At 46.1% G+C, this 16,306-nt stretch overlaps 1 protein-coding gene across 13 annotated transcripts in view; it reads right to left on the reverse strand.

The window, feature by feature from the left end:
* Positions 1–16,306, reverse strand: part of KSR2 (kinase suppressor of ras 2) — a 442,470-nt gene that overhangs the window by 397,413 nt on the left and 28,751 nt on the right. For 9 of the 13 annotated variants that reach the window (XR_007406266.1, XM_049102042.1, XM_049102049.1 and 6 more), the window contains 4 exons: positions 15,671–15,780; positions 14,309–14,433; positions 12,356–12,427; positions 10,826–11,813 (listed from right to left, as the gene is read on the reverse strand). Coding sequence is in view for 12 of the 13 variants with exons in the window: in XM_049102042.1 (XP_048957999.1) it covers positions 10,826–11,005 (180 nt within the window). In the remaining variant the exon portion in view is untranslated. Of the gene's footprint in view, positions 1–10,825; positions 11,814–12,355; positions 12,428–14,308; positions 14,443–15,670; positions 15,781–16,306 lie in introns of all 13 variants that reach the window. The other 4 variants (XM_049102044.1, XM_049102043.1, XM_049102047.1 and 1 more) reach the window with 4 other exon arrangements.

Raw genomic sequence — 16,306 nt, forward strand, 5'->3', positions numbered from 1 at the left:
ATAAATAAAAACTTCCATGTGCAAAAAAAAAGCAATAACAATCTCGAGGTCTGGATAGTTTTACTGCTCAATTCTACCAGCATTTAACACATGTAAAGATGATATAACGCCAATTGTGTGTGTACTATGTCTTCCAGAAAACAGAAGTGGAGGGAGTGCTTCCCAACTCGTTTAATGAGGCCCTGATACTGAAACTGAACAAAGATGGTACAAGAAATGAAACTATAGGCAACATCCTTCATGAACAGACTCAAAATCCTTAACAAAATATTAATGGATTAAATCTAGCAATATATGAAGAGAATAATATTGCTTTTAGGATTTATCACAAAGCACTTTTGTCTAAGCCAGATAAAGGTAAAAATACAAAAAGTGACATCTAAACTTGTTCTGCCTCCTGGGCTGCCTGGGTGGCTCAGTCGGTTGAGTGTCCGACTCTTGGTTTTGGCTCAGGTCATGATCTCAGGGTTGTGAGAGTCAGCCCTGCATGAGGCTCTGTACTCGGTGTGGAGTCTGCTTGGGCTTCTCTCCCTCCCTCTCCCTCTGCCCCTCCTCCAGCTCTCTTATGTGCTCTCTTTATCTCTTGCCCTCTCTTGCCCTCTCCCTCTCTCTCTCTCTCAAACAAATATCATCTTTAAAAATGAAACTAAAATAAAATAAACTTGCTCTGCCACCTATTAATAAAAACAAAGCCCCTGGATTCCCTACTTGACTGATGAGTTCTTTTTCATACCTATTTGCCTCATTGCTTGAGTCCAAGCCACTCAATCCTACCTAAGCACCATCCTAGTGCCTTTGGGGCTGAGCTCACAGAGAAACATTCATGACTACGTCTGAGTGGCATGATACTATGACTAAGAGGTGCACAGGAAAGGGGAAATTCACCATTGCCTGTGACCCCAGATTCTGGAATTCTGGAATGGAACTAACACAGGACAGAATATGGAGGTGGTGGCTGCAAAATTTGGGTCAGAGACTTGTCAGGAGTCTGTGGGCCTGGCTATCTCTTGTCTATACCTGGTAGTTTCCAAATCTAGATACAGACTCTTCTTGAGACTATTTTTTTCAGCCAGAATAAGGAGTGGCCTCATTCTCTCTGTTCCAGAGAGTAGAGTCAAAGGCTAGAAGTCATCAGAGAACAGATCAAACTCAACAGAAGGAGATTAATTCTAACCATTATAACTTGCCCAGATCAAAGGGTTGCCTTGTGAAAGAACTTGAATAGACATTTTTCCAAAGAAGAAATAGAAATGGCCAATATGCACATGAAAAGATGCCTAATATCATTAGTCACTAGGGCACTATAAATCAAAACCACAATGATACCACTTCATACCCAGTAGGATAGCTACAATTAAAAAAAAAAAACTTTTTTAATTTAAGAAAATAGGAGATATAGGCAAGGATGTAGGGAAATTGGAACCCTGGTACATTACCAGTGGAAATATAAAATGGTGCAGCCACTGTGGAACATAGTATAGCAGTTCCTCAAAAAATTAAACATGGAGGGGTGCCTGGGTGGCACAGTCACTTTGAGTATCTGACTCTTGGTTTCAGCTCGGGTCATGATCTCAGGGTCGTGAGGTCAAGCCTGACATTGGGCTGTGTGCTCAGCAGGTGTCTGCTAGAGATTCTCTCCCTCTGCCCATCCCCCCTACACTAGTACATGTGTGCACATGCTCTCTCTTGAAAATAATATTTTTTAAAAATCAAACAGACACTCATGATATGACCCAGCAATTCCACTCCTAGACATATACCCAAAAGAATTCAAAGCAGGGACTCAAACAGATACTTGTACATCAATGTTTATAAGCAGCATTATTCACCATAGTCAAAGGCTGGAAATGACTCGAGTATCTATCAACAGATGACTGGATACACAAAATGTGTGTGGTCTATGCCTACAATGGAATATTAGTCAACCATTAAAAAGGAATGAAGCATTGACACAACTTGGATGAACCTTAGAAATACAGTGCTAAGCAAAAGAAGCCAGACACAAAAGGCACATGGTGTACAACTCAACTTCTATGAGATACTTCAAATAGTCAAATTCATATAGATAGGAAATGGAGGTGACCCTGCAGCTGGGGAGAGTTACTACTTAATCAGTACAGAATTCCTATCTGGGACTGATGAAAAGGTTCAGCAGATAGATAGCGATGATGGTTGCACAATGCTATGAATGTTATTTCATGCCACTGAGCTGCATACTTTAAAAAGGTTATAATGGTAAATTTATGGGATATATACTTACCACCATAAAAAAGATTTTTTTTTAAAGGCTGCCTTGGGAGATAGTGCTCACCCCAAATCACCACGCCAAAGCTGGACACTGGCTAAGAGGTAAGCCTAGCCAACCTCTTAAGGGTCCTCCTACCTTGAGAGGATACAATTTTCAAGCAATTAGATACCACAGTTCTTTCAATCACAATAAGCTTAAGGGAAGTTCAGGAGCTATGAGGCCCAACCCCATAACTGTTATCCAACTTAGCGTTGTGATGAGCACATGGTTTAAAGACTAAAGCCTGCCAGGCACTGATGGGAAGTGAGTCATCTGTGGGCGAATTCAAAGATCCAGACCTAGTATCAGAATCTTGTTCACTTACGTCACCTGCAGCCCAGCAGGTGTGCCATTATCCCATCGAAGGCTTCTATGGGTTTCTTCTTCTCACACCTTGCTCACACACATTGGGAGCTCAGTTAGATTCACTGAATAAATGAATGATACAACCAAAGATGGAACCTCTGGAAGGCTGAGATACCCTAACCTCCCCCTCCCATGCCCATCTATTGGAGGGAATGCTGTTAAGTACTTGCCATGTGCCAAGCACCTTGCTCAACAATTTAATGCATGATTCCATTGTAATCAGCATAACAATCCTAATAACCATGATCCTAATTTTAAAAGCAAGGAAACTAAAGCTCAGAAAGGAGAGCTCATTTCCCCCAGTTACTTAGCTAGTTTATCTTGAACTCAGACTGGAATCCAAGCAATCTTATGGTGGACCCCAAGGCTTGCACTAGGTTATACTGCTTTAAGGATCCACAAAAATTCCTAAAGACTCAATTATTATTTCTGAGTCTTCATCTCACTTTTCTACTGGTCCAAGCAAACTCAGGACAATGGCTGCCTAGTAACCCCTAGTAACAATCTCAGTCTTTACCAAGAACAAGATTTCTATTATGGAAAAATAGACAAATCATCTCAATGGCCAAAAGCAGCACTATCCAGCTGAAATACACAGTGAGCCACCTGTGTAATTTAAAACTTTCTAGTAGCCTCCAGAAAAAGAATAATAAGATACAGGTGAAAGTAATTTTAACAGATTTCATTTAACCCAATCTGTCCAAAATATCATGGCAGCATGTTGTCAATATAAAACATTATTAATAAGATATTTTATATTCTCTTCTTCATGCTAAAGGTTCAGAACTTGGTGTGTATTTTATACCAATGACACATTTCAGTCAGAAGTCACCACATTTCAACTGATCAAGAGCCAAGGTGGCAAGTGGTTGCCATACTGGACATCCTGAATCTGTTTCCTTCTCTTTGTCTCATCCTTACTTGCCTCTGTGGATGCCCTACTTTGTCTCCATTGGTTCTATTTTTCTCCCCAATAGCTTTCACCTATAAAAGTCACTATCAGAGACACCTGGGTGGCTCAGTGGTTGAGCATCTGCCTTCGGCTCAGGTTGTGATCCTGGGATCCTGGGATCGAGGCTCTGCACAGGGAGCCCACTTCTTCCTCTGCCTATGTCTCTGCCCCTCTCTCTGTATCTCTCATGAATAAAAATCTTTAAAAATAATAATAAAATAAATAAAAGTCACCATGAAATGAAAGTATCTGAGAGTATTGCACCATGATGATTTTCACTAACCTGATAGCTATCACCTCTGACCACCTCAGCATGATCGCCTGCACCTCCCCTTTGCCTTCTATTCACTCTTCCGTTCTTCTCTTCCAGGCCACGCCACCTTTGGGGAGCCCACAGCAGAACAGTAAACCTCTTCTCAGCCTCCAGTTTGGGTCAAATCAGTGACTCTAAACCTTAGTAAACTCACTTGTGAAACAGCAACCTGCCCACTGGAGAGATGTTGCAAGGGTCATGGAAACCCTACAGACAGTTATTCTCTGCTTTGACTTTCTCCTCCCCATTCTTTGGCTTCTCCATCCTCCGTCCCAGCTGCCATGTGTCCCTTGTCTTCTTCAGCTTCTGAACACCTCCCCACTCCCCAGCTCCAAAGCAGCACTCTGGGGGCGAGGAGGAAGGCCAGGTCCCAACAGTTGGAGCCCAGTGGGTGGGAGCCCAGAAAATGACTGATACTCTGGGGGAGGAAGAAGACTCCCCAGTTTTCTGCCCATTGGAGGAAGAAGGATACCAAGCTCCCTAACAGAATCCAATCCAAATACCCAGGGGGGAGAGAGAACCCTTCAGAAATAACTTCTGCCACTGACTCGGAGTTGTGAGACCACCCCTCTCCCCATATCTTTATAAGAATAAGAAGAAGGACGAGGCTTAGGTCTTTACAGGCTGGTCACTTTGTATGGAAAACCAAGTACTCCTCTTATATCTACAAGTCCCTAGGTCCTTCTCAACTAGAAACAGGAAAGATGAGATTCTAACCTGAGGCAGCTGCCTCCTTAACCTTGAGCTCTCAGTCATCAAAACATAGGCAACCAAAAGATAAACCATAAATTCAGGGGCACCTGGGTGGCTCAGTTGGTGAGGCATCTGACTCTTGGTTTTAGCTTGCCTTCTGGTCTCATGGGTCGGGAGACCAAGCCCCACATCAGGCTCCACACTCAGTGGGAGCCTGCTTAAGATTCTCTCTCCCTCCCCCTTTGCCTTTCCTTCCCTCTTCTGCTCGTGCGCTCTCTCTTTCCTTCTCAAATAAGTGAATTTATTTATTTTAAATAAATAAAAATAAGTAGATAAATCTTTAAAAAAAAAAAAAAAAGCCTGAACTTACACTGAGGAAAGGGGAAAACAGGCCCTTTTCACATGCGTGGTGAAGGGTAATCTGGCAAAACCTATCATAAGTCCTGAAACTTTGCATACCCTGGGATTTAGCAATTCCCCTGGAATTAAAGGACAGTTACAAATCACAAGAATGTCTACTAAGGTATTATTTATAATGTTAAGTCTCTAGCCTTCCTCAGAGCTGTAGGTTCGAATATTCAACTATCCACTTGACAAACGGAACGTGTCCAAACCAGACTTGTCTGTCAAGCTCAACCTATTCCACCTCCAGTTCTCACATTTCAAATAAAGACACCACCATTCACTCAGTTCGTTTTTTTTTTCTTTTTCACTCAGTTCTTAAGCCAAACACCTAGAAGTAATCCTCCATCCTTTATTTTCCCTATATCTGATTTGTGAGCACCTCCTGTGCACCTGACCTTCTGAATCCAGCCACCTGCCCCATTCCCCCAACCAGCATAACAGTCACTTCTGGCTTTGGTTTTTCCATGATCTCCCAAATTGTCTCTCTGCTCCCATTCTTACCCTCTATGGTCTATTCTCCCTGCAGCAACCAGAAGGACCTTCTAAAAACATAAATCAGTCACCTCCTTGTTCACACTTAGAACAAAATCCAAGTATCGTATCAAAGCCCTCTATGACCAGGACTCTGCTTCTGCCTCCCTTGTGTCCCTCACCCCTTCCCTACCCACCCACTCCACTCCAACCACAGTGGTCTCCTTGCTGTTCTAATAACATGCCAAGTTCATTCCCACCCAAGAAATTTGCATCTGCTGCTTCCTCTGCCTAGTGCATTCCAAAGATATGTTTTGGCTTGCTTGAGGGTACCTTTGCTGATCATTCCATGACCCTCCCTCTTTCCCATGCTATTTTGGTTTTATTTTGGATTTTGGGTTCTTCCCATAGCTGCAGTACATTGTTACATTAAATTGTTCATTGGCCCCCAGTGAACCACACTTCCTAGATTACATACCCTTAGATAGTAATTTCTACATTGACTCTGTGCTTATCCATTTGCTTTGGCAAATGGGACATTGGCAAACATTACGGAAGCCAAGGCCTAAGAGGGGCTGTGCAATGGGGCTTGTTCTCTTGGAACACTGATGCTTCCACCAGGTAAGAAATCTGGCTGTCCCACTGGAAAGGCCATGTGGAGGAAAACCAAGGTACCCTAACCAACCACCAGCCACGTGAGCAAGGCCATCTTGGACCATCCAGCCCAGCTGAGCCATCCGATGATGACAACCACATGAGTGACCCAGGCAACATCAGCAGAACTAGATCATCACCCTACAGATCAGAGACCAGCAAACTAGCTGTAACCTGCAGGCCAAAACTGACCCACTGCCTGTTTTTGTAAGGGGCAAAACCTAAGAATAGTTTTTACATTTTTAAATGTCAAAAAAAAATCAATAGGAAAATAATGTCTCTCTGGCATGTGAAAATTATATCAAATTTGAATTTCAGGATCCATAAATAAAGCTGCATTGGAAAACGTTCATTTGTGGAGATAGTTCGTCCACGGCTGCTGCACAGTACAACAGCAGAGCTCAGTGGCTGTGATGGAAGCTGTGTAACCCACGAAGCCTAAACTATTCACTACCTGCCCCTTTACAGAAAAAGTTTGCTGGCCCCTGCTGCAGGGCTATCAGACTAACCTTTAAACAACGTTTTATCGTAGTCACTCCAAAACCTTTGAAGACTTCAATCTCCTTCCTCAAAGGAATGAAATTTGGTCAGTCTGACTCCCTTGTCCTTAGTCAGATCTCAAGAGTCTGTGACCTAAATTCATTTTCTATGACATTCTTCCAGTATTCTCCATTCTGGACCAACTGGTCTCGAGGCTGCCCCATGAAGGCATGAATGGACACGATATGCCTTCATCTGGTTGGCTGTTCTTGCCGAGCAGGTTCTACCAACCTGCTGTGATCTCAACCTTCCCCATCCTTCTCTCCACTCAGGGTCCCCAGGTCCCCAACCAAGAAAGCTACCCTAACTGCTTTGCCAAATGTTTCCCTGGGTGTATTCTATGGAACATCAGTCCCAAGGGATATCCTTGGAGAAAGGAAACGCAGCAGACTCTATCCTCTCTTGGAGTCACCAGACACACATACCTGATAGAGTAAAGGCTCTGAGAAGTCTGTTTCCCCTTGTTTATTTAACTCAACCTTTCCCAGACGTTTGAACCAAGGAATTCATTTTGTTTACAGAGTACTTGTTAATTACCAGCATCTAATACAGTCCATGGATTTCAAGTACTTGTTGGAAGAATAAAAAATGCCAAGAGAAAAAAAAAATGCCAAGAGCCCACAGAACTAGGGTTCCACAGAACATATTTTGGAAATGCTGCTCAAACTCTTCCCTTTCTCCCTCAGATCTGAGCTGTTCCTTCCATGTTATCTACCCCACACCACGTAATGCTAATCATATCATCATCTGAACTATCATTTATTTGGCCCCTGAGGGCTGTGCTACACATAGTCCTAGAACTTTGAAAATATCTTCTCTTTTAATCCTCATAACCACCAAAGTAGGTAATGCTATTTTTTTCTTGCCATTTTGCCAAAAAATTAAACCATGGGTCCAGAAAACTTAAATCACTAGCCCAAGATAAAGTAGAAAAACTACAATTTAAAACTTTATTGGTCTAACTCCAAAGCTCATGATCTTTCTTCTCTCCCAGAATACCTCCTGGTAACATGCCAAGGCCAATGTTACTGGCTATCCACCCAATATCCCTTCGTGATTTCGTCCATGCCAGCAGAACCCTGATTTTGTATGGAGTGGCAACAGATCAACTGAGGCAATGGACCACGACTCATATAAACCACTCACGATGGTGTTCTCGCTTCCCCACCTCCCAGCCTTGCAGCTGGGACTAGCCATCTGACTGAGTCTGGCCGAGAAGACATAATTAAACATCATCTGCGGGGTAGGTAACTGCAGGTATCCTGGGGAAGTGATATAAAGACATGATGAACCCTTTATCCCTGCACACGCCTCACCTGGGTGTGATGGCTAAAGCTTCAAGAGCCATCTTGCAACCATAAGAAAGAGGCCATTGAGAACTCAAAGAGACATCGGCCCTGATGTTATTAACTTACTTGAGCCAACTCAAGCAGCCATATACCTCCAGACTTCTTGCTCCATGAGAAAAAGCAGCCACTGTTCACTTGAACACTGTGGTTGGATTTTCCAGTTCATGCGGCTTGAACACATTCCTCATGGACCCACATGCTGCCCTCCCATATTATTTGCTGTTTGGACTTGATCATTATTTCACATGTATATTATTAGCCTTGTCTCCCTAATCATGCAGGACACTTCGGGAAGGCTCACTCCACGCTGTATATTTTTGTTCCCATAGGGTCATATGCATGCTACTAAATTGTGCCTATTATTACGGTTTTCAGGGATGGTCTGTTCAATTCACCACTTACTTTAGTGTTTGTGAGCAGGAAGTGCTCACCATCAAATAGCAGAAATACACCATCTACCTCCTAATAGGTGGGTATTTCTCAGAGTGTCGATGTGAAAGCATGCATCAGAAACACCTGGACTGTTTCTTAAATGCAGATTTCTGGGCCTTCCCCCCCCTCTCCGCGCCCCCCCCCCCCCCCAGTCCCATCTGAATTAGAACCTCTGGGGTAAGAGGCTGAGAATGTGCATTTTAAATAAGCTCCCTCAGGGTTCTGGTGAAGGTTTGGGGGAATAAAGGACCTCTGTCTGGTCCAACACCTGGGAGAGGCTCCTAGGGACCTGGCTGTACCTGGAGTCACCACCCTTCCTCAGTGGCCCCACCCTTGCCCCAGGGACCTGAGAAGCACAGACTGGCCTGAATGCTGGAGACCCTTCCCTATGCAATATGGGGAAAGTGATTGTGAGGTTGCTCTGTGGCATCCTGGGACCAGGAAACTAACAATCAGATGCACTCTGAGTAATTGCTACCTTTTTCAACTCCATCCCCTGGTTTTCAAAGAAAACCACTGTGCAGGGAAGAAGCCACAGGGACCAGGGTCCACTGTGACCATCACCATCACTCAAGGAGCTATCAGAGGATGAAGCATGCTTTGAAAAGAGGTAAAGAAAATTGAAGGAACTTAGTGATACCAGAACTAGCACTTGGGACTCCTGGCACAAAGGACCAGAAGACGACTTTTCGGGTTACTTATTTATTCACTGCCTGCAGCTCTGAACAGAATCTTACCTTGAGCACTGCTCACACACACAATAGAAGGCTGGGCCAGGGCATCCCACACTTTTTCTTCCAGCAACAAAGTCCTAGCCTAGACTATTCTCCCGAAGCTCTGAGAAAGAAAATACCTGGCCTCCCAACTGAATTTCCACTCCTCTGATATCTCTTGACACTTATTTTATTTCATTTCTGAGGATCATCTTCCCAGATGACAGGTGCACACAGACATGTATTCTAAGGTAGCAAACAGCATATTACACGCACACACACTCCACTTTCAAATCGATGACCTTTCCTGTGTGCTGACAACCAGCTGAAGTTAAAATCATGGAAAGGGAAAAAAAAAAAAAAAGATTTTAAAGTGAATCAGAGAGGGGGGCTTATCCTAGGCCAGAACAGGGCTCAAAGATTCATCAGGGACAGAAGAGTTCAGGCCTTAGACACTCATGGGCTGTAAAGAGGGAACCTCCCAGCACTGCACATGCCCACTTCACCAGAGGGAGAACTTTCCTTTGCTCCCAGCCCCACAGCCACCACCCTCAGCAAATGCCAGCTAATGGGAGTTCCCAAATTTAATCAAGCTATGTGTACAGCTGGTTTGAGGGAGAAGTGAGTGGAACCCTTCAGATGTCTCCAACAACGTGGATGCCCAATGATTACGTGCACGCCAGACATTTTCTAAGGCTCTGGAAACCTTCCTCCTTTGACCAAATGGCCTTGGGAAGAAATAATTTCTATCATCTTCGTTCAGAGTAACTTTGAATCCAACTCCATCCCCCCAAACTGCTTCAAACTCCCCCTCAAGTTCCGTGGGAGACAACATTACAACTCGACAGAGGTAACTCCTCCTCCGACCCCTCTCCTGAACCGTCCCACCAAGATTCAAGAGTATTTTCCCACACCACTCGGGTGTGCTGATCCAGGCATATTTTATGTTCTTTTTATGCGTTTCAGGCCTGCAACAGTTCCCTGCATCAAATGATTTGATTGGAAATGGGGAGCTCAATGGGATTTTTTTCTTTCTTTTTTGCTTTTTTCTTTTTTTCCTTTTTTTTTTTTTCTTCTTGCCTCCTGACATGTATACCACTGAAATAAAACAAAAACAAAAACAAAAAGCAAAATCCAAGGGGCAAAATCGGGGCTGGGAAGGAGGCCGAGAGCAGAAGAGGTCTATATTTATAGGCAGCCCCATTCCGCGAGCAAAAACCACCTTTTGACCACCTGCAGAATGCGCAAGGTCACGTGGGTTCTCTGCAGCGCCTTGATGTCTTACCCAGCACACAAGCCCCCGTGGCATAGAAACAAATCCACAAGCGGAAAAAAGAGAGAACTCACTCCTCGGAAAGGAAGCGAATGATAATAACAGCCGCAAGAATAATAATACAGAAGGAATCACAATTACTACTACTACTACCACCACCCAGCCAAGCGTAGACGACAGCGGTACAGTAAAGGGACATCCAGTGCAGGCTTTGCAAAGAGGATAAATCACAGAAAATCAAATCGTGCCCACCTTGCTGCCCTTCCACACCCTCCTGCCCTCCCCCCCCCCCCAACCAACAGAATCCAAGGAAAGGGGGTGGTGGGGAGCAGGGAGAGGTAAGGAAAGATTGCTTTTTTTCCATAGGCAACACCTACCTCCAGGGTCCGGATCTCTTTTTGTGTGAGGTCGTTGGAGGTGGCACATTTGGTCCTAAGCCCTTCCAGGTTGGAGATGCTCAGGTCTATCATGTTTTGGACCAACTCGCACTGCTGTAAGGCTTTTTGCAAACTCAGAGGCTGCTGCTCCTCGCTTTTCGTCATGTTTTCCTCATCCATCGCTTGCTCGGCAAGCCCCCTTCCCCTCCTCCTCCTCCCAGAGAGAAAAAAGGGGGGGGGGAGTAGAGGTAGTCTACCCCCTACGCTCTCCAACCACTGCGACTTCTCAACAATGTCTCATGTAGAAGAAACCCAACATCTCACACAGGGTTGAGGGGGTGGGGTGGGAGGAGGGGACGAGAGCCAAAATTTATTATTTTATTTTGGGGTATCAGACAGACTCCATTAGAATGTCTCCTCTCTCTCTGAGTCTCTGGTCCCTGAAAAGGAGAGATGCTGTTTCTCAGAAGCAAACCAGGTGATGTGATGCTGTCTGTACACTTAGGGAGGAGGAGGAGGAGGAGGAGGAGGAGGAGGAGGAGGAGGAGGAGGAGGAGGAGGAAAAAGAGGAGGAGGGGGGAAGAGGAGGAGGAGGAGAGGAGGAGGCGAAGGAAAACAGCGCTCACTCTTTACACACCGGCTCCGTGAAGGACAAATGTATATATTTTTGGCTGGCTGGCTTTTATGTCAAAAAAATTCTGCTTTGCCCCCCTCCCAGTTGCAGTGACACGGCATTGTCCGCCGTTTGGGGTGCTTTAGCGCGTCCTCAAGATGCGGTCTGCATGGCTCGCGCGGCTGCGGCGGCGACTGCGGCTGGCTGCTGTCTCCTCCTCGCGCTGCTGCTGCTGCTGCTGCTGCCGCCGCCGGGCTCCGGGGGTGACGGCTGCTGCATTCGCTCCTGCCTCGCTCCGCACCGACATCTTGCCTGTCAATCAAAGCGCGGGCGGGGGGGGGAGCGCCGGCGAGGGATGGAGAGCGAGCGAGGGACCTGCGGGGAGCGGGTTGGTGGAGCGGCGCCGTGCGCGCAGCCGCCCCGGCCCGGCGCGCCAGGGACCCGCCGGAGGAGGCGGCCGCGGCGCGCGCAGGCTCGCGCACCTGCCCGCGGAGGAGCCGGCTCGGGCTGCGGCTGCGGCTGCGGCTGCGGCTCCGGCGCGGCCCGGGGCCCGGGGCCCGGGGCTCGGGCGCGGGGGGCGGGGACGGGCTTCGCGGGGCCGCGGAGCTCGCGTGGCGGAGTGCAGTTACTACCGGGCGTGCGTGCGTGCGAGCCGGCGGGCGGGGGGCCTGCGGGGAGAGCGCCCGGGCGCGGGGGCTGGGCGCGGGCGGGGGGCGGGGGCGGGGGCGGGGGCCACTACTACGGCACGCTCTCGCGAGACGAGGCCGGAGGACCGCTCAGCAGGTGCGCTCGGGCTGGGAGCAGGTGTGCACCCAACTTCAGCCCCTTAGTGCGTGCTGGAGAAGCGGCCGCGTGAACCTGGGCACGTCCTCTCTGGCTCTCTGGCTCGGGGCGTGTGTGTGTAAAACGAAACAAACCTGATCATCTTCCATGAGCCCTGTGTGTGTGCGCATCTGTTTGTCTTTTTGTTCGTTTGTTCTTTCTTGTTACTGGGGAAAAGAAAACAAACATGATCATCTTCCATGAGCTGTGGGAAGCTGCCTCCCAGAGTGCGTGCGTGTGCGTGTGCGTGTGCGTTCGTTTGTCCTTTCTTGCTACTGGGGAAGAGTAATGCAAACCTGATCGTCTTCCATGAGCTCTAGGAAGCTGCCACCCCTAGAATTGGTACCCTGGCCTGCAGTTACCTTGACGGGTAGCTTTCCATTCGGACGGCGAAAGGGGCTTTGCCTTAATCTGATTGTTACCAGGTCCTATGTACGATCTGAGCCCAGCCTACCTAAACGACCTTACACCAGCAAACTCTGGCCCCAGAGCTAGGAATGGTTATTATATTTTTAAGTGGTTGGGGGGGAAAAATCAAAAGATTTTGTGACGTGAAAATTATAAGAAATTCTAATTTCAGTGTCCATAAATAAAGTTTTATTGGACCACTGCCACCTATTCGTTTTATGTCTGCATTTACTGCTGTGTTTTAACAGCAGAAGAGAGTAGTTGCAACAGGCACTGTATGACTTGTAAAGCCTAAAATACGTGCTATCGAGCCCTTTCCAGGAAAGTCTGCCCACCCCTGACTAAATCAGCAAACATATTCTTGCCTCAGTTCTTTGCTCTCCATATCACCTCTGTGCAGACCACATTTCCCTCTAATTCTCCCCTGGTTGGTTCCTTGTCACTTGGTGTCGACTCAAATATCATCCCAGAGAGGCTTCATCTTCCTGATGGTCATCTTAACTACTAGTACTCCCAACACATTGCTCAAAAGATGTATTTAGGATAATTAGCAAAAGGCTCCTCTTTCTCCAGGTAAACAGAGCTCCATGGCAGGCAACTGGGTTTATAGAGCAGAGTGACTCAGAACACATGGTACAATATGTATCCCTTAGAGGAAGCCACTTGAGAAGTAGAGAGAATGACAGTGATGGAAACTTTTTTTTTTTTTTTTTTGGACTGTGGGCCATGAGGTTTTATGGCTCATACAGAGCTGACTCAGCATTTTCAAAATCCATCTGTGGATGAGGTGCTCAAGCAAGTTCTCTGTGTCCTCATTCTTTTGGACTGTGAAGTTCCTGGATTCCAATTCTCTGATAAAATTATCTTTTCCTCTATTTTCCCCTTCTTTTGCTTTGTTTCTCTTGAACATATTAATCATGATTTATTTTAACACCTTGGTTTTATTCCAGTACTTCAGTCACCTGCAGAGTCTGTTTCTATTGCCTGTTTTTCTATTTGTTTTCAGGGATTTGGTCCTGTCTCTTGGCAGGCCTTGTAATTTTTATTGAATGCATATAACATCTGTGTATGAAAAAAATATATATAAAGTCTCCAGGTAATATCTAACTCTGGGGAGGGCTCGCCCTTTCTCTGCATGCAGGTGGCAGGGGTACTAAGCATCTTAATCCAATCAGGGGCTGAGCTGGGTAGAGGCTGGGTTGCAGTTTTAATAAGAGACCATCTGACTTTGGCTCCCCCCTCTAAGGCCCTGCCTTTCAGAGAGTCCAACTGAGAACTTCAGATGTTCACCGAGGCACCTCCCCCTGGTCCTGTGCTCTAATTCTGTAGCCATAACATGGCAAGACTGCTGGACACTCTGCTCTGTTTTTCAGGGGCTTTCTGTTTGGCTTCTAGCCCCTTGGCCTGCACTGCTTCAGAATTTACCAAATATCTTAAGGGGGAAAATGCCAACATCAAGCTCACTTTTCTATCCCTCCCTTCTCTCTAGGATAGTCTCTCCAGTCCTAAGACACTGCTGAAATTCTGCTGGTTTCTCTGTCCCCCAGCAGCAGTATCTTTGCCCAGGAAAACTCTAGATTTCTAAGTGTCCAAAATTGCAAATGCCCCAGGGAAAAAGTGGCTGCAGTTTGTCAACTCACCTCAACATTGTTTCAGAATTTTGGCCCCTCTAGTTCTGGTTGATTCAGCAGCTTTCTGAATGCCTTTAAGTAGATGATGATGGTGATGATGGTGATGATGATGATGATGATTTGATTTGGCTTTTCTAGTTGTTCTCAGAGGAAACAGACATTTAAAAAATTAGCCCATAGTTCGGAAGTCATCAACTGGCAGGGTTGTAAGCAAGCACACAAAGGCATTGTTTGCCCCCACCCCCGCATAACCACTACCACATCTTTTCAATTAATTGCTATAGTGGATATTTGTTATGCTTTGCATCCAGCCCCCTTTGAATACCTTTCCTATGTTTGGAAAATACCTACATTATGAGTCACATCTCTCCATAAGAGAAACCAAAGCACTCCTCCAGAACCTTCCTTCGCAAGCAAGTTTCATGTGATCTGGGCTCTACCATTACACATGTCACATGAGATTTATACTTGGAAGTGAGCAACAAAGAGGAGTCTATCTGATAGTAAGCACAGCAGCCAATGCACCTGCTTCCAGGTGGACCGCCCCTGTGTAAGCATGGGGTCTGTGCCGAGAGGCATGGCATGGTATTCACAGGAGTGTCCGATTGTGCAGTTTGAGCATCATTCCCAGCTGTACAGTCTGAAACTAGCACTCTTGTCCTCCTGGAGATTCTACAGACTTTCTAACCACCTGTCTTAGTCTGCCTTGGCTAACCTAACAAAATACCATTGATGGATGGCTTAAACAAGAGAAATTTATTTTTCTCACAGTTCTGGAGGCTGGAGATGTTGGTGCCAGCATATTTGGGTTCTGGTGAGAGCCCTCTTTCTGAATGTCAGAGGGCATCTTCTTGATGTGTCTTCACATGGCAGGCATGACTCACATGGCTTCCTTTTCTTATAAGGCCATTCATTGCCTTTTGAATTAGAGCCTACCCTTTGGCTTCACCTAACCCTAATTACCTCCTAAGCATTGTAAAGGTACATTAAGGGGGTTAGGGCTTAAACATATGAATGTGGACGGGACCCATTTCAGTCCATAGTACCACCCTGTAAAAGCACTTTTACTTGACCCACCTGGAGTACATTGTGTCTCTGCCACAAAGGACCCTAACTGATATTCTTACCAACAATTCTGAAATCAGGAGACACTAGCAAAAATGGAGATTTCTGGCATTTCTGGGAAAACAGGAAGATCTGGCTTCATTGGCAACAATTGGCTAGATTTGAGAGACAGCTGTCCCTTTCAGATGGGACACAGGCTCTCCAGTTCCCCAGGGCCCCCACCTAACACCCTTCATTGATTATTTAGATTTGCTGCCCCTGGTACAACTTAAGGTAGTTTGCACCTCAGATCAATAGAAATCTCACCAATCACCAGCTTGGAGAACTGGAGCTGACTGCTCAGCGTTGTGCTGTGGTTGTTGGGACTTTGTTCTGGAAACTGCATAGCACTCTGGATGCTCCATGTCTCACAGTGCCTTTATCAATGGTGGGAATAAATTATTCTTACTGGGCTATGGAATGAGCTGAGCTTGGAAATATCACATCAGATCCTACAGCTTTTAGTTTCAACTATAAGAACAGTCTCATATTAGAAATCCAGTCCAATCAAAATTCTACTCTTATATGCAGTTTAATACCTCTCCCCCACCCACTCTGGTCTGACCCACAGATGGCTCAGGAATCTGCATGGAGACTAGGGCAGGTGTGTCCTCTCCTGCCCCTTCCTGGGTTGCCTTGCTGAAGTATGGGAGAAGAGGAACAAGCAGAAAGGGACCCTTTGCTGAGAACAGGTATAGTTCTCTCAAGTGTCACATGCCCCCCACCCCCTGCCATGTGCTGGCAAGCGCTCACGTGTATCTTTTACATGAGGCGCACTGGGGAAATGTTTGGAGAACTCTGTGAGAACTTTGTAGGGATTCAGTGCACATGCTGGGTGACTTCCTGCACTCCTCTTTTCCATTCATACCCCAGGAAGTACCCCCAAATTCTTTTTCTGAGGTT

The sequence above is a fragment of the Canis lupus genome, chromosome 26 (genome assembly GCF_003254725.2).
Source record: "Canis lupus dingo isolate Sandy chromosome 26, ASM325472v2, whole genome shotgun sequence".
Classification (NCBI taxonomy): domain Eukaryota; kingdom Metazoa; phylum Chordata; class Mammalia; order Carnivora; family Canidae; genus Canis; species Canis lupus.